The sequence below is a fragment of the Chanodichthys erythropterus genome, chromosome 19 (assembly GCF_024489055.1).
Source record: "Chanodichthys erythropterus isolate Z2021 chromosome 19, ASM2448905v1, whole genome shotgun sequence".
NCBI lineage: Eukaryota > Metazoa > Chordata > Actinopteri > Cypriniformes > Xenocyprididae > Chanodichthys > Chanodichthys erythropterus.
The window spans coordinates 17,405,753-17,427,699 of NC_090239.1; the positions used below are offsets into that span (position 1 = coordinate 17,405,753).

General features: G+C 35.5%; 2 protein-coding genes across 5 annotated transcripts in view; one reads left to right on the top strand and one right to left on the bottom strand.

Annotated features, from left to right (window-relative positions):
* Positions 1 to 867: 867 nt before the first annotated feature.
* hdlbpb (high density lipoprotein binding protein b) lies at positions 868 to 20,549 on the bottom strand. 3 transcript variants are annotated; one of them, XM_067369329.1, is made up of 28 exons: positions 20,486 to 20,549; positions 19,377 to 19,456; positions 17,912 to 18,010; positions 16,529 to 16,677; positions 16,144 to 16,359; positions 14,279 to 14,485; positions 13,986 to 14,201; positions 13,293 to 13,499; positions 13,081 to 13,188; positions 12,462 to 12,566; positions 12,174 to 12,252; positions 11,461 to 11,600; positions 11,252 to 11,356; positions 11,050 to 11,163; positions 10,550 to 10,636; positions 8,819 to 8,950; positions 8,497 to 8,715; positions 8,177 to 8,398; positions 7,881 to 8,099; positions 6,821 to 6,959; positions 6,603 to 6,718; positions 6,093 to 6,197; positions 4,595 to 4,729; positions 4,341 to 4,484; positions 3,967 to 4,146; positions 2,716 to 2,832; positions 2,467 to 2,616; positions 868 to 2,377 (listed from the first exon to the last, which is right to left on the bottom strand). In XM_067369329.1, exons 3-28 carry the CDS (start codon positions 17,985 to 17,987, stop codon positions 2,285 to 2,287), a joined length of 3,780 nt encoding a protein of 1,259 aa, XP_067225430.1. In that variant the 5' UTR covers positions 17,988 to 18,010; positions 19,377 to 19,456; positions 20,486 to 20,549; the 3' UTR covers positions 868 to 2,284. The 3 variants fall into 3 exon arrangements, with proteins under 3 accessions (XP_067225430.1, XP_067225431.1, XP_067225432.1); XM_067369330.1 differs by lacking the exon at positions 20,486 to 20,549 and adding an exon at positions 20,078 to 20,447; XM_067369331.1 differs by lacking the exons at positions 868 to 2,377; positions 2,467 to 2,616; positions 2,716 to 2,832; positions 3,967 to 4,146; positions 4,341 to 4,484 and having other exon boundaries at positions 4,652 to 4,812.
* A 945-nt stretch (positions 20,550 to 21,494) lies between these two features.
* Positions 21,495 to 21,947, top strand: part of arhgef15b (Rho guanine nucleotide exchange factor 15b) — a 29,101-nt gene continuing 28,648 nt past the window's right edge. Inside the window, exons 1-2 of one of the 2 annotated variants that reach the window (XM_067370060.1) lie at positions 21,495 to 21,661; positions 21,751 to 21,818. The gene's annotated coding sequence lies outside the window, so the exon portion shown is untranslated. Of the gene's footprint in view, positions 21,819 to 21,947 lie in introns of both variants that reach the window. The other variant, XM_067370059.1, reaches the window with a different exon arrangement.

The window sequence follows — 21,947 nt, forward strand, 5'->3', positions numbered from 1 at the left end:
TGATACTCAGATTTACCTCACCATTAGCCCTGATGTCCATTGCTCATTAATATCTTTGTGTAGTTGTTTAGAATAGATCAGTATTTGGATGCAGAATAACTTCCTGAAGCTGAACGGCTCTAAAACTGAATTGATGCAGATTGGTACAGTGGCAGCTACTTGTAAGGCCGATCAGATCAGTTTGGTTGTTGATTCCAGCATGGTAGTTCCCACTTCACAGGTGAGGAATCCTTGGAGTTATTTTTGATCCACAGTTTAACATTTGAGGCACACATAAAACACATCTCTAATACGGCTTTTTACCATCTTAGTAACATTGCCTGACTGAGACCTTTTCTCACTTTTGCTGATACATGCCTTCATTACAACTAGGTTAGATTATTGGCCTTGCAGCTAAATCTCTAAGCAGGCTACAGTATATTCAAAATTCTGCTGCTCGTGTGCTTACAGGAACTCATTACACCGGTGCTTTCACAGTTGCACTGGCTTCCCATTAATGATAGAATTGAAATTTTAACATGTAAGGCACTACATGGGACTGCACCAGCATATCTTTGTGATCTTATTAGTTCTTATACTCCATCACGCTCACTCCATTCTGCTCTTTTACTCAACTCTTTTACTTCATCAGCCTTCATGTAAATGTATTAATGTAAATATCATGTGTGTGTGTATATATATATATATATATATATATATATATATAATATATATAAAATATGACCTGAAAGGTCTTGTGAGATTTACTCATCAATTTGAAGTATTACTAAGATTTTAATATTTTAACTATTCTTTTTCTTTAGTCATAAACAAAAAAATGTCAGTTTTTGAAAAATAAAGAACAGCAAAAATGCAATTCCACTTTATTTTATTTTTATTTGGAGTAGGAAAGTTCTGTCACTGACATGTTATTGCAGTATTGCATATCAATGTCATCAAATCTTGGTAAAAATATCCTATGGCAATAACTTAAGGCCGATAGTGTTTCTATCTTCGGTTGGTTGTAGATGGTTCTTCACTCAACCACATACACAAGAATAAGTTAAAACCACATACAACGACTCACAAGACTCAACAGGCAGGACAGGGAATGACCCTTATTAAAGTCAAAAGACATCAAAATTTAAAGGTGAAGTGTATAGTTTCTGCACCACTAATTTCTGCGTCACCAAATGGAATTGCAAAAAATAATGACAAATAGGTTTCATGAAACACTATCAGTCAGCCAAACAGAAAGTCCCAGCCCCAAACTCATGCCATTGGTAGAGTCAGTGTATCTCACGCTGGTTGTGATGCTCAAACAAACAGAGCAATGTTTTGAAATGTTTTAATAGCACCACAGAGCCACTTATGAATGGTAAGGTGAAATTATTTTAGCATTAAAAAAATTACACATATCACCTTTAAGTAAATATATGCAAATTGAGATCCAGCAATCTGCAAGAGCATGTTTTTATCATTTGTCTTGAGAAATCTTTATATATAAACAGCAAACTGAATGACAAAATTGAGATTCAAAGGAAATTACACACACACACACACATCTTGTGAAAATAAGCTAGTGCACACAAACACACACACAAATAATTTCCTGAAGCAAAAGAAACCAAGCATAGTGCAAAATAATTCCTAAAACTGTTTTATGCTTCAAAACCATCCACACTCATCAGTTTGAATAATCAGTCACTGAACAAAATCAATAAATAACAGACATATAAATACACTAATAAATACAGAAAAAAAAATATCAAAAAGAGATCAGTATTGATCAGCTTTCATGTCTCTTACAGTATAGAGTGAAAACTCAGCAGAATGAGTGCATTCAGATGGATCACACTCTCACACACACGCACACACACACACACACTCACACACACACACAGATAAAAACCAGTAAAAACCATCAAGGACTTAAAAAAGAACTAATACACAGTGAACTAGGGGTTCTCTTGCAATAAACAGTCAAAGAAATTAAACAAAACATCTGCCTCGTTCTCCAATGCCTAGCCATTTGTCCAATTCAAAACAGGTGGATAATGACACTAACTGCTACTTTAGGTTCCGTTTCTGTGATTTCCTTTAAAAAAGACAACAGGAACTGACGTGTGACCACCTGTGGGCAGTTGAAGAGTGTTGAAGAACATCTATCCACCAATGCTAAGGAACTATTCAGGCAAAGGAGGGAGAGGACAGATGTTACTCTTGTAAAGTCACTAAAAGACAAGAGCAAATAATGTGGAATGTTCTTGTTCTGAAGATCTGGAGTCACAACAAATCCATTTGTTTAGCACTTTTTGGGTCCCCATGCAGATGCCTGTTTCGGTGCTATTCCAGATCCAAATGTAGGGAACTCTTCAGCACTGCTCATGTCTGGTGCCTGGATGTCGCAAAGAGGAAAAGGGAATAGTTATGAGGGCATGTAAGCTTTGTAATACACAGCGGTAAAGTTATTCTTTTAGAAATGACCTTGTTCCCTTGTGCATTCCAGGGGGCGTCCCGCACAACGAATCCTTTAGCCAGAGCTTTATTATCCTCGTCATTTCCTCCTGTCCCCATCGTCTTTGAAGGAGGCTTCATATAAGCTGCCATAGTCTCTGTCTCTGTGACACTCAACATCTAGGAGGAAAGATGAGTGAGTGTGAATGTAAGAGAAAGGAAAACAAAAGAGATAGAATCTATCTGCTGTCAAGAAAGAAGCAATATGTGCCAACTCACATATTCTTCTTCCAGGTTAAGCAGATGGTCAATGGCATTATCAACATTCTCTGGCAGTCCTGTGACAGTAACCTTATTCGGGTCCTCAGAACCTGGCTGAGGAAACCGTATATCAACCTAGAACAAAGAAGATAATTATTAAGGAAGCAAATATATAGCAATTATTGAAGCAAATATATAGCAATTATTTGGCTGAATTATTTGTTTTCAATGTTTATTTATTTTTTTATTTAATAGTTATATATTTTAATAAAATGAGTATATTTTTCTGAATTATTCTTATCCTTAAGGTTTTATTTAATAATGTATTAATTATTTAATAACAATTGTTAATAACAACAATAATAAGAATAACAATTATTATAATAAATATTACTGTTGTTGTTGTTGTTATTATATATTATTATTATTATTATTATTATTATTATTATACTTTTTATTATTATTATTATGATAAATATTATGACCAAAGTGTAGGTGTTATAGTTCTGTCACTGGTAAATAAACAGTTATTAAACAGTTAATAAACAGTTATTAAATATTTTTTAATTATTTTTAATTATATAATAATAATAACAACAACAATAGTAATAGTATTAATAATAATGACAATAATAATATATCTAATAAATACTAATTTATTTATTACAACTATTTTATTGTTATTATTAATTACATTTATTTTTTAATATAAAAAATAAATAATTTTTATAATCATAATTGATGATATTAAATAATATATTTAATAATAATAATAATAATAATAATAATTTTATTGGTGATGTTATTTTTGGTTTAATAATAACAATAATGGTTAATAATAATTATTATTATTATTGAGGATAATATGTTTAATAATACTGATTTCTTAAAAATATTAAGTAATTTTTAATAAACTAATATATTTTTTCCCCATTACTTCTTATCATTTTAAATAATAATAATAATTATTATAATCATTGATGATATTAAATAATAATAATATTTTTACTGGTGATGGTATTATTAGTTTAATAATAACAATAATAGTTAATAATTATTATTATTGAGGATGAAAATATTTTTAATAATATTGATTTTTAAAAAATGTTAAGTAACTTTTAATAAAAAATATTAATTAAATGTTCTTATTATTATTATTATTATTATTATTATCCTTTTTAGTATTATTATGCTAAAAATTATGACTACGTACTCAAGTTTAGATGTTATATAGTTGTTACAATTGACAAATACACAAACTGTTCTTACTTTGAATTCCTCCATGAGTTTCCGAATGGCCTTGCCACGGGCTCCGATGATGCGTGCGTGGACCCGCCGGTCCAGCCGGATGTCCTCACTCACCATTTCTTGCAGTGCTGCCACCAGTTGCTCTATAGCTGCCCTGGCCTCATTAGCATTCCTCTCATAACCTGAGATCACGATTACATCCTAGAAGGGAGATAAACACACGTGAAGAAAGACTGACAGGAAGACAGACATGGAATGGCAGGTATGAAAGGTATGAGTTACACAAAAAGCTGAAGAATTCTAAAACAACAAGGTGAAGAATCAGTCTGGGTTAAAGAATGAGGAAATGCCCTCTCAAAAACTATCTGCTTTTTCCATTCTTGGCTCACACATACCTGTTGCTCATCACCTTTGTCAGGGAACTGCACATTGACATCATAGTCTTTGCGTATTTGAGAGATGACGGCTCCTTTGCGGCCAATAATTTTGGGGTGATATTTGGGCTCTACAGAGAGTGTCACCTTGTAGCTCCGTAAGGCCTAAAAACAGATTTATTAAACAATAAATTAATATATACTCTATTTCATGAAGTAAGTCTCAGGTTGTATATGATGGAAATTAAGTTGTCATCATATGTCAGATGTTGTACCCTATCTTCCTGCTCCGCCTTCAGCTCCTGGACTCTCTCCAGCAGCCCCTGTTTGGCCCGTTCCACACTGTCAACCTGTCCTGTGATCTTTATGACATCTGACTGTTGTTCAGGCTGAGGAACCCAAATGTTCACCTGTACCGCACAGTACAACCAGGCACATTCACTCGTCAGTTTGACTTTCTTTCTTTCATTCAACACAAAGGAGACAGCTGATTCTGTATGAAAAAAAAAACAGCTCTGACATTATTCTAAACATCTCCTTTTGTGTTCCAGAGAAGAAAATAAAGTCATACATGTTTGGAATGAAATGAGGGTGATGTAACTGATGACAGGATTTTCATTTTAGGCTGAACTATCCCTTTAACAAGGTTTTGCTCACTGCATTCGGTTACGGTTGGTTGGTTTATACTGTGTTAACACCCTGTTTACAGACTTTGTAATTTTTCCACACAAATGACATTTTGGGAAATGATTGCAATGCAGTTTGTGTGCAAGTATATAGAGATAGGTATACAGTTGTGAACCACTTGAAGAATCTGTGAAAAATTTTAACAAAATAAGAGAGATCAAACAAAATGCATGTTTATTTATTCAAATGGCCCCATTCAAAAGTTTGTGAACCATTGGTTGTTAATACTGTGTGTGGTTACCTGGATGATCTATGACTGTTTTTTTTTGTCTTGTGATGGTTGTTCATGAGTCCCTTGTTTGTTCTGGGTAATAAAGGTAAATTGTACTTATTTTTTCTTCTGGGAAAAATGCAAGTATCCATTACAACCATCACAAGACATAAAAACGATTATGGATCATCCAGGTAACCACACACAGTATTAAGAATCAATGGTTCACATTCTTTTGAATGGGGCCATTTGAATAAATTCAGCTTTTTTTTGTCTTGTGCACTATATGTAAACATCTTTTATGTAAAATGGATCTTACTCAGGATAGTGTTAAACAAAAAATAACATGCACTTTGTATGATCTCTCTTATTTTGTTAAAATTTTTCACTTTTTCTGCAAGTGGTTCACATACTTTTTCTTACAACTGTATAGATCAAAGGTATAATATATATATATATATATATATATATATATATATATATATATATATATATATATATATATATATATATATATATAAATAAATATATAAAACAGAGTTTGGCCAAATTAAAACTAAAAAAACTTATTTTGGAGATGGTTCCATCTAAAAAATTATATTAGATTGATTTGTAAAGGATCATGTGACAATGAAGACTGAAGTAATGGCTACTGAAAATGACAGGAATAAATTACATTTAAAAATATATTAAAATATTAGTTATTTAAACTGTAACAATATTACTGTTTTTTTTTTTTTTTTTTTTTACAGTTTTTGATCAAATCAATGCAGGCTTGGTGGCATAAAAGACTTATTTCAAAAACATCAAATCTCCAAACCGACCCCAACTTTTGAACAGAAATGTACATAAAGTACCATTTAATATGTCTCTACCTCATAGTCCTCCATCATTTTCCTTATTCCAATTCCTTTCTGTCCTATGATGTATCGATGAAGCTCATAGGAAACTTCAACATCAATCGTCACAGGAACTAAGGCCTTGAATGTAAAAAGAAGAGGAAGGAAAAGTGATAAGTGACATGATGTGTAGCCAAGTATGGTCTCTCATACTCTGAATTTGTGCTATGCATTTTACCCATCCAAGCGCACACACGGTGAACACACACCTAGAGCAGTGGGCAGCAATTTTGGCTGCAGCACCTGGGGAGTGATTGGGGGTTAGGTGCCTTGCTAAAGGGGACCTCAGTTATAGGTAAATGAGAGTGGAAGAGAGCTTTGTTCATTCACATTCCCCCACTTACATTTCCTGTCGGTACTGAGACTCGGGCTACAAGTCCGATTTTCTAACCATTAGGCCACAACTGCCCCAAAAGGCAGGATAGAGAGGATCAAAACTAAATCCACAAAAGGACAAAAGAGAGCTGAAATTCCAGCATTCCTTACGAGTAATGCTGTACGCGCCAACTCGCACTTTTCGGCCCGACCCGTCACAGTAATGATATCGCATTTCCGAGGGTTGAGGTCAGTATCCCCATTCTCCTGAGGTGCAGGTTCCTGAGCTGCCAGCCACAAATAAAACAAAAATTACAGCTTATAAACACTGTCATCAATAAATACCATGACAAAGTATCTGAACTAATTTGAGAATGTAAGGAAGAGACCTGCAGACTCATCTCTGTCTGGAAATTTGATCTGGACTTCATGTTCCCGTGTAATTTGTTGTATTCTGCAGCCTTTGGGTCCCATGATGGCTCTGTGGTACCGCTGAGGAATCGACACCTCCACACTCACCTGTGACTCCTGACGACACACCAGCAGATAATCAAGGTCAGTGAGTGGAATGTGTTACACCGTGTCCTAACCCGACACAGACACGCAATAAAAGGTATCTTTTCCATGTTAATCAGAGTTTTTGTCCTAACCAGCCGCGACGGCGACACGCAAATATTCCTTTTTAGAAACGGTTTCTATTTCTCCGCGACGTCGCGGCTGGAACAGCAACACAAAGTATGGCAATGATAATATCAGGTACTGTTTATGTGCTTTATTTAAGTGTTTGAATATCATTCTGTGTTCCCAGCTTTAATTTTAGTAATGAAAACAACACTGGCTAATTCACCTCAGATCTTGAAAATAAATAAATGGGCACAAGTATGTTCCAACTGTCAACTCAGTGCACAAAAACAACAATATTCTATGACAAAGATTGGTTCAGTCACCCCGTATGTACTTTAAACAATGTTTAAATTGTGTAATATTGATGAATTTTACTTGCCCATTCCATTGTGTCTGCTGTGCTCTTGCCGAGAGAGCCCGCCCATGCTCTCTTCTGATTGGCTGTGGTTTTTGATTGATTTTATCACTTCTAATTGTCGTGTCACATCTAGTGTGGACAGTCAAATTGCTCATTGCTGGAATCTTATCGCATCGCGTCTGGTTAGGACATGGTGTTAGTGTTTCTGCTCTGAGATTTCATTCATAAGCAGGCTACATACACTAGCGTTCAAAAGTTTGGGGTCAGCAAGATTCTTTAATGTTTTGAAAGAAGTCTCTTATGCTCACCAAGGCTGCATTTACTCTTACTCACCCCAAACTTTTGAACAGTAGTGTATATACTGTTCTTGGCAGACAAGTCAATGACAAAAAAATGCAGAAAACAATACATAAATTCATTCGCGTTTCAACGACAAGAATCAGTCTAGAATTGGATTAGAAACTGACCAGATCTCGAACGATCTCCTGAATACGTTTCTTAGCAGCGTCCACACACTCTCTGGGTCCTTTGAGAGTGACACTGTCACTGTGTGTGCCTGTTCGAGGGAAGCTAACGGCTACGCCGCCATACTCCTCCGCCAACTCTCTCAACACCTGTCCTCTTCGACAGACGAAGTGACGGTGATGCCGGGGCTCCACGACCATACTGTCCTCTATCACATCATCCTGAGGGGAAGGACAGATCAACTGAAGGAAGTGCATATAAAGAAACACTAAATACACAACTTTCGCTTCTGTCATACCAGATTTTTGATGAGAGTCTCCAGCTCTCTCTGGGCGAGCCATACAGCCTCCTCTTTACCCATGATGGTAATATGCTCCTGTTCTGGCTCATCTGGTGATGGGAAGATGATCCGTGCTCCGGTTCGATCCCGTACGCGTCGGATATTAGCTCCTCCTCTGCCTATAAGGAACTTGTGGTACTCTGGCTTGGCTTGAAGCTCCACTGAGAAGTTGTTGACTTGCTGGTAGGACAAAAGACAAATATCTCACATGGACTGAATGACTGGAAATATAACGGCGTTTCCTGTGTTTTTGTTTTGCTGTTCATCCCATTACTCACCTTCTCCTCCGCTAGTTGCAGCAGTTGTCTCCTGGCTCTCTCCACCTCCTCTGCAGGACCTCGGATAGTGACCTTATCCAACCCTGAGCCCTCCGCAGGGAAGTGGATATGAACACCCCCACACTCTTCCATTACAGAGCGTACCAGACTGCCCTTGGATCCAATCAGAGAGTTATGCAGCTTGGCTGGGATGGAAACCTCAGCCTCTTTCAGGTTGGCCTGGGACAATTGAAAGATTAAGTGAGAATGTGAGAGAGAAGGAAAACTAAGAGTACTGGGAATTATATCTCTAACAAATTCTCTAGCTTCGTGTTTCTCTCACCAGCTCTTTTTGAATGGCAGTGATCCGATCTCGTGCGGCTTCACAGCTGCTCTTCTTGCCTGTGATCACGATCATCTCAGAGTTGCTGTTTTCCGTTGGGAGATCAATCTTGGTGTTGGTCTCCTCACGTATCTATATAGATTTAAACAGCAACATAATCTCTCTCATTAAAAAAAAAACATTAGTACATTTAAATATCAAGTTCACTTAAAAAAAATGAATGTTATTGATTTTCAGACAGAACTTTCACTGTGCTTTTTTAAAATATTTTTCTCATTATGAACCAGTGTTGTTATTTTTAACTAAAACGATTAAAATAGTTTTCAGTAACTGCAATAAAGATGAAGAAAAATATATAAATATTATATAGACTTACTATTAGACAGACTATAGACTTTAGACATAAAAAACTTAGAAATGTTGAAAATTACAACATTGGAAACTTTAAGTACTAAAATTAAAACTGAAAAATAAATGAAAGCTATAAAGTAATAGAAAACTAATCCAAAATGACAAAACAACAAAATTACTAAAATAAATTAAAATGAAAAAATATAATAACAAATATTTTAATACAAAATATGAAATATTATATTCACATTATAATTAATAATACTAAAGGAACAAATTATAAATTATTATTTAATATTAATTATAATATTATATTATATATATATATATATATATATATATATATATATATATATATATATATATATATATATATATATATATATATATATATATATATATATATTTTTTTTTTTTTTTTTTTTTTTATTCATTTCAGCATTTAAAGGTGCTACAGAGGATTTTTTTTGCCGACTGAGAAACCAAAGGCTGTTACTGAGTTTTTGAAATGAGCGCATGCGTAAGAACAACCCCCCTCCTTTACAGCTCATTTCGAGGGAACGCCTCCCAAAACTCGTGCATGAGTATTGGAACACGAGTGTTTACCACCGGCATTCACTATGTCGTGTTAGTGGATTCATTATGTTGGACTCATCGCAGGTAACTCATAATCTGCAGTTGTTACTCCTGTCTCCTGACAAAAACATTGCATGCAGCGCCTGTGGAGTGTGGAAAGTTACTGGAGCGCGCAGCCGCGCTCGTCTCTCACAAGGAACGTCATGGCAGTGATTGACAAACCAGAGGGCCAATCGTTTACGCGATGATCGTGTAAACGATTGGCTGATGTTTTTAAGGCCCTACCTCGTGCACAGATGATGTATATTAATAATATTACTTTCAGTGCACCTAATGAATAATCTTTTATCAGTTAGTAAAGACAGTTTCAAGTAATATTGCAAAAATGTATAAAACAAAACATCCTCTGTAGCACCTTTAATAAAAAGCTGTATTTGTAATTAGTTAATGCACTGAACTAAAATGAAAGATTTTTTAACTAACACTAAAAAGATTAATAAATATTGTAACAAATGTATTGCTTATTGTTAGTTCATATTAGTTAATACATTAATTAATGTTAAATGAGACCTTATTGTAAAGTGTAACCAATAACATTGCTATGAACTGTCGTTGTGTGGAAAGTCCTGTAAGATTCTTCAAAATATTTTTTTCCACAGAATTAAGAAAATAATACAGTTTTGGAACAATCAGAGTATGATTAAATGCCAGAATATTCAATTTTGTGTGAACTATCCCTTATTAATTCTGTTAAAGCATTAAAAAGTGATCTTTACAAAACTTAATAAATGGCTTTTTCTTCACCTTTTTAATGTTGGCACCTCCTTTGCCAATGATGTTTTTGTGGAACTGCTTGTGGATGGGTACAGAAATCGAGAAGCTGCTCTCAACCTAATAACATGATGAACATATAATTAGACATGAGAAAATTCAATGGCTTAAAGTTTCTATATTGCTTTCTATGGGGGATAAAAAATAAGCTCTTGAATTTCATCCAAAAGATATCTTAATTTTATGTTATGAAAATGAACAAAAGGTCTTACGGATGTGGAACGACATGAGGGTGAGTAATTAATGACAGAAATGTAATTTTTGCGTGAACTAATCGTTTTAACAACTTTGACTGTAAACAATACACCTTCAGGAAACAGAGAAAGAAAACTAATTTGTCATCTGTTGGCAGAGTATGATAATTCCACAGCTGCCTGAGCACGTAATAGCAGCTGTATTTGTGAACGTGTATTAGTCACTAAGCAAATGTTATTTGAGAGCAGGAAGGAAGCAAGAGGAAATTACACTTGTACCAGCTCAGCGATGAGTTTCTGCAGAAACTTTGCACATTTCTCCACTTCGTTTTTAGGCCCTCGGAGCTGCACTATGTCACTTTTTTGTTGCTGGTCTGGAAAGATGATAATGACCTGCAGAAATTAAACCAAAAGCATCTGTATGAAATCATCTAGCATTTAATGCTACAAAATGTGTTTTACAAAATGAATCTGTGAGCACCTCAGGGAACTTGTCCCGCACTTCTTTGATCTTCTCTCCTTTCTGCCCAATTATGGTGCGGTGAAACTTCTGCTCTATGATCAGGTCTTTTGTACGTTCATTTTCCTAGAGCGTCAAAAACGCGAGAAAATTACACATCTTAAATCACGTAGATGGGTTCATAATGTCATTTATAGAGTGCTTTTGTGCTTCCATATAGTACGTCTCACCATACGCTGGGCCATGTCCATCAGTTCCTTGCGAGCGAGCTGTACTCCCTGAGGATCGCCCTCGATACGAACCAGTCCGCAGCGCTCAGAGTCCTGAGGAATCCTCACCGATACCTTATATTGCTCCTTTATCCGATTTACTAAGGAAAAGTACCAAATAATTCAATTTTCTACTCATTCATTCATCTTCTCGGTTGACTGATCAAAACTTTACTGAAACAAATATGTTCAGAACAAGTGTGCAACACCGTCAATCATTTTTCCCAGGTTCTGTGGTCATGAAGACACATGAAAAAAAATTATATTTCAATCATGAAAGCTCTCTGAAGAGTTTTTGCATGTTAATGGGCATGTTAATAGGCAGTTGTGGCCTAATGGTTAGAGATAGACACACACAAACTACTGTGAGCATGTGAGATATGCTGCTGCTGTATAAATATTGCAAATTGCATGTAAAGGACCTATCGGTCTGCACCTTCTAGAGTTTCATGACTGAACTAGATATTTGTATAGTGAGGGAGAAGTCCCTTTGCAACTGTTTATTTTGACATTGTGTGCTGCTTGTAATCAAATAATGTGTAAAACCACAATTTGACTATTCAAATTGTACTTTTTATAGCTGTGCTTTGAGCTCTATTTTTATTTTTATCTTAGCCATTTTTATCTTATGACAGCAGTTTCAGATTAAACATTTCAAAAAGGTCTAAACTTACTGTTGGCTCCGTTTTTGCCAATGAGATGTCTATGGAAACGTTGATCAATGTTAATCTCTGCATAGTCCATTCTCGCCATCTGAATGATGGAAAATAAAATAGTTGAGGACTATAATTAAACAGTATGATTATATTCCACGAGAAGAAACCATAATAGCATATGTGAAATGATTTGGCAACCAAAATTCCCCTGATATTTTTTTAATTTAGTTTTTAATCGCGTCAATCTTCGTTTTAACAACAAAAACAACAAAAAAATGATAATAAGGTAATCAAGTGTTCACTGACCAGGTCTTTGATGATCTCCTGTATCTGAGCCTGGGCTTGTTCTACCTCCTCTGTTGGTCCCTCCAGACTTATACGTTCCTCTCCATCAGTAAACTCTATATGAACCTAGTGATGACAAAGAGTCGCACAATCACAATATAGGGCCTATTGTTTATAATTATGCTTAAGGGTTTTAATATTAATGCTTTTTATGTAATAGAATATATTATTATTCATTATTCAAGGATTTACACATTAAAGAATACAGTTCTTCAGGAATCAGTCCTAAAACTCAGTAACAAATTAACATTTTTGGACTTCCGGTTCTGTTCTCAAAGTCTACGTTTCTTTTTTTCTTTTGCTTAATTGCCTGAAAAAAGGTCTGTTGTTAGTACAAGCTCAAGATATTTGCATATTTTATTCTATTAAATAAAATACATAAGTAATACCCACATGTTATTTTTTAAGCTTTAATATGTCTTAAAAAAGGCAGTTGCTAACAAGTAGGACTACAGAGGTTGTCAGTGACATTAAATGTCATCACAGCGAATTAATCTAGTCACTTGTCCGGTTTTGCAGTCTCGTTGTGTTTATACTTGTGCTCTTGTAAACTATTTTAAATCAAATTGCTTTTTAATACCTTAGGCAGCTGCTGTGTAATGCGACCGATGTTCTGTCCTTTCTTGCCAATGATGAATCGATGGAGCCAGGCCGGAGCAATCACCTCCACCACTATCACACTTTTAGCCTGCAGAACACACAAGTGCCATGTGAAAAGCTGACTTTGGCATGCATTCTATGAAAAATAAGGCCAAAAATTGTGGGTCTACACAAATCTTTAATACATCTGACCTTGGCGTACACCTGCGTTAGAGCCGGACCCAGCTTATCCGGTTCCCCTCTGAGGATGATGGTCTCCGATGCGGAGTCTAGAGGAGGCATCTCCACAGACACCCCAGTGTTCTCCAGGATTTCCTGCAGGGTGTTGCCTTTCGGGCCTACTATGTACTTATGTTGTGACTTCTTCACCTCCACTGAGATTGTGGTCGTTTTTCGTTTCTGCTTGTAAATTTCAAGAAGGTGGTCAGAAAACGTCACCAGATGCATATTTGCATGTGTGTACACAAAATAATGTAATCAAAATACAATATAATATAAATAAAAATCTTAAATTAGATTTAAATAAATTAAATTAAATTAATTTTAAATAAATCTCACCAAGACTGCACTTATTTGATCAAAAATTGAGTAAAAACAGTAATATTGTGAAATATTATTACAATTTAAAATAACTGTTATTTATTTCTGTGATGGCAAAGCTGAATTTTTAGCCTCATTACTCACATGACCCTTTAAAAATCATTTTTATATGCTGATTTGGTGCTCAAGAAACATTTCATATTAATAAAATAAATAAAACGTTGAACGTGTGAACACAGTGCAACATTTTTTTCAGGATCCCTTGATGAAAAGAAAGTAAAAAAAAAACCCCAGCATTTACAACTGCTGACCCCAAACTTTTGAACGGGAGCATAATTAAATCACCTTCTCTTCATAAATGGCCCGGATGCGGGCAATCGCCATGGCAACTGCTTCCTTCTCGCCGGTAATGACAATCTCATCTTTGGGTACGCTGGGTGGTGGGATGCTAATACGAGCTCCAGTCTCTTGACTCAGCTCTTGAACGAGTCGATTATATGCACCCGCGATGAATGGATGAAAAGCTTTCTCAAAAGACAAGCGTTCCACGGCACGCTTATCCTAAAGCAGACAGTGAGGACATAATGAGGCTGATGGAAGAAAATATAAAAGCTTATCTTATCTCATCTACTGGTTACCTGCTCTGCAGAGATGAGCTGGATTTCATGGCGAGCTTTCTCAATGCCCTCCTTGGTGCCGGTGATGCGGATGTTGCCGTTGGGATCATCAGAGCGGGGGATGGCGATCTTGGTGGCTGTTTTCAGCTCCAGCTCCTGCAACTTCTCCCCATTCTTCCCAATTACAAACCGATGATGTTCTTTCGGAATAAGCACAGTCGCTGAGGCCTGAGAAGTTTAGTATAAAAGGGTTAGTTCACCCAAAAAATGAAAATTCTGTCATCAATTACTCACTCTCGTGTCATTCCAAACCTGTAAGATTTTCATTAATCTTCAAAAAAGTCTATTCACCCAAGAATATGAGATCAAAACATTCATTAAGAGGTCGTAAAATAAATCCACATGAATCGAAACTATCTCTTTAAAATACCACTTTTACAAAACAGCAAAATAGATTTAATACACTGTATGTATCCCCACCCCTTTTCAGCTCTGTGCTTGTTGTCTTCCGGTTTGTATTTCCACAGTATAAAGGTAAGATCTTACAGATTTATGAATGAACCATTTGATTTAAAATCTTCCTGGTCCCGTGATATTTATTATGTCATCTGCTTCAAACATTACCATGCTCATGATAACTTTCGCTTAACTCTACAATAAATAAATCCACTTCATCTAATTACTCTTCGATTGTGATGCCATAGAAATATACAGAGCTAGCGCAAAAACAGAAGCTCAAACACAAAATTCTAAAGATGGCTGCACATAAGGGTGCTCCGCTCAGGATTTTTGGGGCTGTTCACTGATTACAGGAAACAGTATTGGCCGATACGATCGCTGATACTGATCACCGAAATAAATAATACTATTCTTAAAGGGTTAGTTCACCCAAAAATGAAAATTATGTCATTAATGACTCACCCTCATGTCGTTCCAAACCTGTAAGACCTCCGTTCATCTTCGGAACACAGTTTAAGATATTTTAGATTTAGTCCGAGAGCTTTCTGTCCCTCCATTGAAAGTGTATGTACGGTAGACTGTCCATGTCCAGAAAGGTAATAAAAACATCATCAAAGTAGTCTATGTGACATCAGTGGGGTAGTTAGAAGTTTTTGAAGCATCGAAAATACATTTTGGTCCAAAAATAACAAAAACTACGACTTTATTCAGCATAATAAGCATAAATAAAGAGACAAGAAAGTATCATGAACTATTCACAGGCAAGCAACATGTGCAACATATTCCATTCCACATATCATATCATCAGAAAGTAATCAAATGTAAAACAACACAGCTTAGTTTTAACTGTATAAATTAAATATAGATTAATTCTACTAATTCTACTGAAGAGTGATTTTCTCTGTCTTTTTTTTTTTTTTGCGCACAAAAATTATTCTCATCGCTTCATAAAATGAAGGTTTAACCACTGTAGTGATGTTGACTATTTGAACAATGTTTTTAAGTAGCTTTCTGGACTTTGAAAATGGTGGTTAAATTGCTGTCTATTGAGGAGACAGATACCTCTTGGATTTCATCAAAAATATCTTAATTTGTGTTTCGAAGATGAACGAAGGTCATAAGGGGGTGACAGAATTTTTATTTTTGTGTGAACTAACCCTTTAAGTTTGGGCATTTAGGGAAGAATGAAAGCCAAGTACACGGCTGTAATGGAAAGTAATGCACTAAAATATCACAGCTCTAGTTTCTTGCTGTCATTGCTGGAGGGCTGCTGCTCTCAAAGACATTGCAAATTTATTGTCCTTTTCAGACACCTGGTAGAACTGCCAAACCGGTTAATGTAGTGAAGCAATTTTAGTTGCACTTAGAAAAATGCTTAGTTTTCAGGTGCATAAGGTCTATAAGAAGAACAAGAATCAAACAAGCACCTGTGTCTGCAGTCGGGCCACAATCTCCTTCCTCGCTTTCATGACTGAGTCCAATTTTCCAGTCACCATGATGGAGAGGCCTTGGTCCTTGGCAAGCGAGAGTTCGATATGTGCTCCGGTCTTTTGCATTATATCCAGGCACACTTTCGCCTCCTCACCCTCACCAAACTGACTGTTGTCTTTATACCGCCTCTCCTCCAGAGGGACATGGAACACCTGAAGGTGCAAAGAGTGTGAAAGGAGAAAAAGTGTAGTAGGCTCTCAATAACACGAGAGCCTGCCACACTGCCACACACAAGACCTTGTGGCTTGACAAGAAGAATATTTTTTCAGATCTTTAGAAGCTGTCTCACACTGTACAAATATGTGGAATAATTATAGTTACCTGAGTGATGACAGAGGCTTTGATGGGTCGGATTTTGCTCCAGGCACCTGCCGGCTCACCCGTCTTCTCACCTGGACTGCCCTTGTCGGGCAAAGGTGGAAAGGCCTCCAGATAGGTGGGTATATATGCTTCATCCTCTGGCACACTACCTAATAACAGACAATAAGAAAAGAAGGTAACACTTTATTTTACAGTGTCCTTATTACATATGTACTTATAGTAATAAGTACATATGTAATTATTACTACATATACACATAGTAATAACAGTAAATTAGGCATGATTACACATAACTAACCCTAAACCAACCCTACAGTACCTGTCAAATGTTTGGAAACATTTCAATTTCTTAATGTTTTTGAAAGAAGTCTCTTATGCTCACCAATGCTGCATTTATTTAATCAAAAATACAGTAAAAACAGTAATACTGTGAAATATTATTACAATATAAAATAATTGTTTTCTATTTTCAATACATTTAAAAATGTTGTTTATTCCTATGATGACAAAGATAATTTTCAACATCATTACTTCAGTCTTCAGTGTCACATGATGCTTCAAATATGCAGCTCACGAAACATTTACGATTAAATAAAAATAGAGAAATTTTATTCACCAAGGATGCATTAAATTGATCAAAAGTATCAGTGAAGACATTTATAATGTTACAAAAAAATCTATTTAATAAATGCATTAATAAATTTAATAAATATATTTAATAAATGCAAATTAATGCTTTCTATTCATAAAAATCCTAAAAAATATTAAGCAGCACTCTGTTTGAGTACAATGACAATAATAAATGTTTCTTGAGCAGCAGATCAGCATTTTAGATTGATTTCTGAAGGATCATGTGACACTGAAGACTGTAATGATGATAGAAAATTAAGCTTGGCCATTACAGGAACAAATTACATTTTAAAATATCTTCAAATAGAAAACAGTTATTTTAATTTTTAATAAAATTTTGCAATATTACGTTTTTTACAGTATTTTTGATTAAATAAATGCAGCCATTGTGAGCATAAGAGACTTCTTTCAGGTACTGCATTCCTAACCCTAACTCTATAATAAGTAAATGTTTGTTTATTAATATTACTCAGTACTTAAATATGCAATTACAGTGTAACAAGGACACCTTGAAATAAAGTGTAACAAAAAAAGAAAATGTAAAATGCATACAACACTTTTTAATCACATTATTTTGATAATAATGGTATGACACTATATAAAGATAATCAATAATTTTTGGTTGATTATTAATGGTTTTATCGATTAGTTGTTGCAGCCCTATTTATATTTCCTGCCATTCCACATGAGATAAATTGAAGTACAAAAAATGTGAAGAAAATTTCACCCCTAATTTTGCTACAGTCGTCATACCAGTGATCTCAAAGTCCTTCAAGCCACTGCGGTGCTCCGCAAAACTCTCCTGAGTCAACACTGCCACAGAGCTCATGTTTCAAGACCTGATCCGCTATCCTGCAGAGACCAGGAGGAAGAGGAGGGACATGTGGAAAGAAATACAGAAAAACAAAAATATAACAGCAGAGAACATCAAGTCCAAACACACAGCCTTAAACAAAACTGACTAAAAGAACATAGCAGTAATGGACTACTTTTATTTGAGTGATAAAGTGCATCCTGCTGAGCTCTGTATTCTCTGCGGTTTCAGCAGCCCAGCAGGGCCCCGAAACACACCGGCATCTCCCTGAGCCCAACAGCATCTCTCCCCACCTGAGCTCTCCAATTAAAGACGCTGCAGCTGTGAAATCTGACGAAAAGCCTTGTGTGACTTTGACTAACATAATGATTATTGATCGTTGTATAACAGGAGCTTTCAATCTTTAAAATGCCACAGGATCATCCTTGTGTGAGGAATCACCATCCTAAAATTTAAAAGGCATAGAAAAGTGGGGTTTTGGACAATATTGGCATGAATCCTTTTTAATTTGTAATAATTTTGCACTGATACAAACTACAAAAACATATTTTATTACATAAACATTTATAGGTAGAAAAAAATTAAATTTTCAATTCCTCAAAATGTCCACCATTAGCAGCTATCTGACCTAAACTGGGTTCTAATTGGTTCATTGTATTCTAAACTTAATTGGCAATCAGTTGTTGAAGCTATTAAGGTGTGCTGACCCAAAAATCTTTTACAAACCTGGGCCGAGTTTAAACCAGTAACCAGGCATCACAGCTGGCAAAGGGGCATGTCTGACTTTGACATGTATATGAAAATGAAAATTATTCTTGCTGGTCCTCAATGATGTCAAGTTACTTTAATGTATTTGCACCAAAAAATGATAAGGATTTATGCAGATATCGTCCAAAAACCACACTTTGCCAGGGGTGTTTCCAAACTTTTGGAGGGCAGTGTATATATTTTAATATTTGGTTATTTATTTACATATTATATTCTATTTTTTCTAGTTATTCTATTTTGTATTTTTATTCTAATATTCTAATTTAATCATTGGTTTATCAAATTTTATTTATTTTAATTTTTTAAAATGTATTTACTTATACATTTTTCTCTAAACTTTTCCATGGACCCCCTAGCAACCCCCAGAGCCCAGTTTGAAAGCCCCTGGTTTAAAACAAGTAGAATTGCAAAGGAGAAAAATCTGATGATAAAAATTATATGATATTTTGCACTTAAAGTCACATTTTCAGTAAACAGTTCTCAGAAAATTTAATTGCAGCTTATAAACTGCACACATGCATTAAAAACAAGTTGCATTAAATTCTGTAAGTGTGTGCAACAATCTTGGCATCTTTTTTTTCTTTCATATACACCTTAATACCACAATAACGCAAAAGACAGAACATTTTCACCCACCTGCAAAGGGTCGAAAACCAGAAAGTCCGTCCAGGTGGATGCTACTGAGAACTCTTCAGTGTCGGTCTGTTCGTTCAGCCCTGTGTGGGTGAGGTTAACAAAGAGAGATTGTAACCAGCATTGTGTTTACATACATAGCATAAAAAACAGCATCTCATGGCAAGGCCCTCTGAGGTTGACCAGGGAGGGGGGCCGAGTCACAGTGGTCTGTCCTGTGGGAGACAATAGCAAGATGTGGTGCTAAGGATAGTCTTCACTTCACTCTCAAGTGACTAGGTGTCTAATTGGTGTGTAGGTGTTTGTGCTAACTGTAGTGATGGCAAAAATACAGACACACACATTATATTTACACATGGGATTGACACATTTTATACATAACCATCTAACACTCAGTGAGAGGCAAATTACCCATGAAGTAGAATAATACATGTCATATAATAGAGATATGGGCTATTAAGCAGACATCCGCCATTCGTTATGGTCTAATACTGTGAAGATCTATTTGGAGAGTGTAATTTTGCAATGATAATACATGTGAGTAGAGGAAAAAACCTTTATATACAAAAGGTTTTCACATGTGATCATCTTTTAGCTGTGCAAGCAAGCCACTTGCAAATGTATTTGCATAACCTGCATGCTCAATATTACAACAAACAACAACATATGCAATTATAGTACTCTCCTCCTGTCTATTAACATACTATATTAAATGCGTATAGCATGATCCATGCATGATCCATTTCATCTGCAAGCTCGGTGCAGAGCAGCAGATCTGTGTAAACAAATACAGGAGCAGGCTAATTCTCCCTGACATGTAACAGCGCAATTGCAAGTAAAAACAGCTGTTAAAACCTCGAATATCAAAGTATGGGAGAGATGCATTCTGTATCGTGGTGCTAAATATTCTAGCTTGCAGAATATATATTCAGAATATCTGAGTTTAGCTGGCCAGCTAATCTGCTACATGTAACAGCTCGTTAGCTACAGAGATACTGTCTATCTCTCTTTTAAATACTATAATCTGATTGCAGAAAATGCGGATATGTTCATTGAGTCAACAAAACGATGCGATAAGCAGCACTTCTACGGAAACAAAAACAACTGATCACCTTAACAGACGGAAAAGCCTAGCCGCTGGTTTGCTGACAGTAAACACTGCTGCTGAGAATCGACTCTCCAACTGAATCGAATCTTTGATTCATGAAGGGTCATTTTGAAGATTTAAATATTTTTTGTAATTTGTTTGTTTATTGTTTATATGTGGTAATAAATGTTAAATCATACAAGCAGATAATTGTTTTATTAAAACATTCTTGAAATGTAAAATATTGGTGTACAATAATTTTTTCTGTGCTTTCACGAACCCTATTTTCTGGTTTATCGTTTCAGAATTAAAGAAATGGTCCTTTCAGTTGTGTATATTTTTACATATTTTCCGTGAGAAAAAATACCTGTCTTTCATTTCATTCCTCTAGTTCAGAAAAAACAAATCAGTCAAATTTGTGATTAGTTTGTGGATCAAAACAATTTAATTTTTGGGTATAAATCATTGTGAATTTGCAGGGTTTGTTTAAAAAAAAAAAAAAAAAAAAAAAAAAAAAACTTTCAGGATTTGCAAACGCACCCCACCTGTTTTTCAAAATAAAAGACTGTCAGGTTCGTTGGTGTTCAACACCCGGTTTACACTTCTACACGTCCTATTCAATTATTTCATAGCGTAATTAGAACTATAAACTAATCTCAAAGCCTGTCGAAAAAAACATCTTTTAAAAAATAAAATAAAATAGTTCTCACAGCTAGTACACACTAAGCTACTAATACACAGCTTAGTGTATACAGCTAGTATGTAATTATGTTATTATGTTGTATTTATTATATGTATTTTGTATGTTTATTAAACTGTTTTGCTTTTGGGGGAAACGGCCATTTCCTAACTGGTAGATGATTTCAGGTTTGCTTGATCCCCATAATACGGGAAAAATCACACACACACACACACACACACTGAGAGTCTGCGCAGGGTGGCAGCCAAAGGAGGGTGTGCATGCAGGAATGGGATGGGATGGGGTGGAATGGGAGGAGGGGTATGCACTAATCACAATGTCCCTGTCCGGCTGTTCCAACACACATGCTCACGAGCAGGAAAACAAAGAGCTGGAGATGCGCGTGGATTTACCGGAGAGGACAACAAAAGAGGAAAGACGAAAGTAACGTCTTATCAAATCCGTACGGATATGAAGTTCGCGCCGGAATGTGGAGATCTGTTGCTGTCATTTTAAGGAAATGTAATAACATGGATATCTATGAAACTATTATGTGTTCATCTGCACTATGAGAGTTACTCACACGACTCTAATGTTTTTATTTTTATGAGGGAGTTTGCTCTGGACACATTTCAGCAATTCGCTTTTCTTTATGGAATATATAAGAGAGACACATTTGGTGAGTAGTCTAAGTCAGATGAATTGTAACCAGCTCCTCAACTGTGAATATAGTAGGCTAGGCTATGTATACTGCATCTTACCTAATGTTTATCATGTATATCTGTCAGATATATAAAATGATGCTAAG

What these genes read in the sequence shown, in the direction of transcription:
- hdlbpb (XM_067369329.1), bottom strand. Translation starts at nt 17,987, where the DNA reads ATGAGCTCTGTGGCAGTGTTGACTCAGGAGAGTTTTGCGGAGCACCGC. An exon ending in AGGAGATCATCAAAGACCTG is followed by an intron (nt 12,253 to 12,461) that starts GTCAGTGAACAC and finishes TCCATCATTCAG; the next exon opens with ATGGCGAGAATGGACTATGC. An exon ending in AGGAGATCGTTCGAGATCTG is followed by an intron (nt 6,960 to 7,880) that starts GTCAGTTTCTAA and finishes GTGTGTCGTCAG; the next exon opens with GAGTCACAGGTGAGTGTGGA.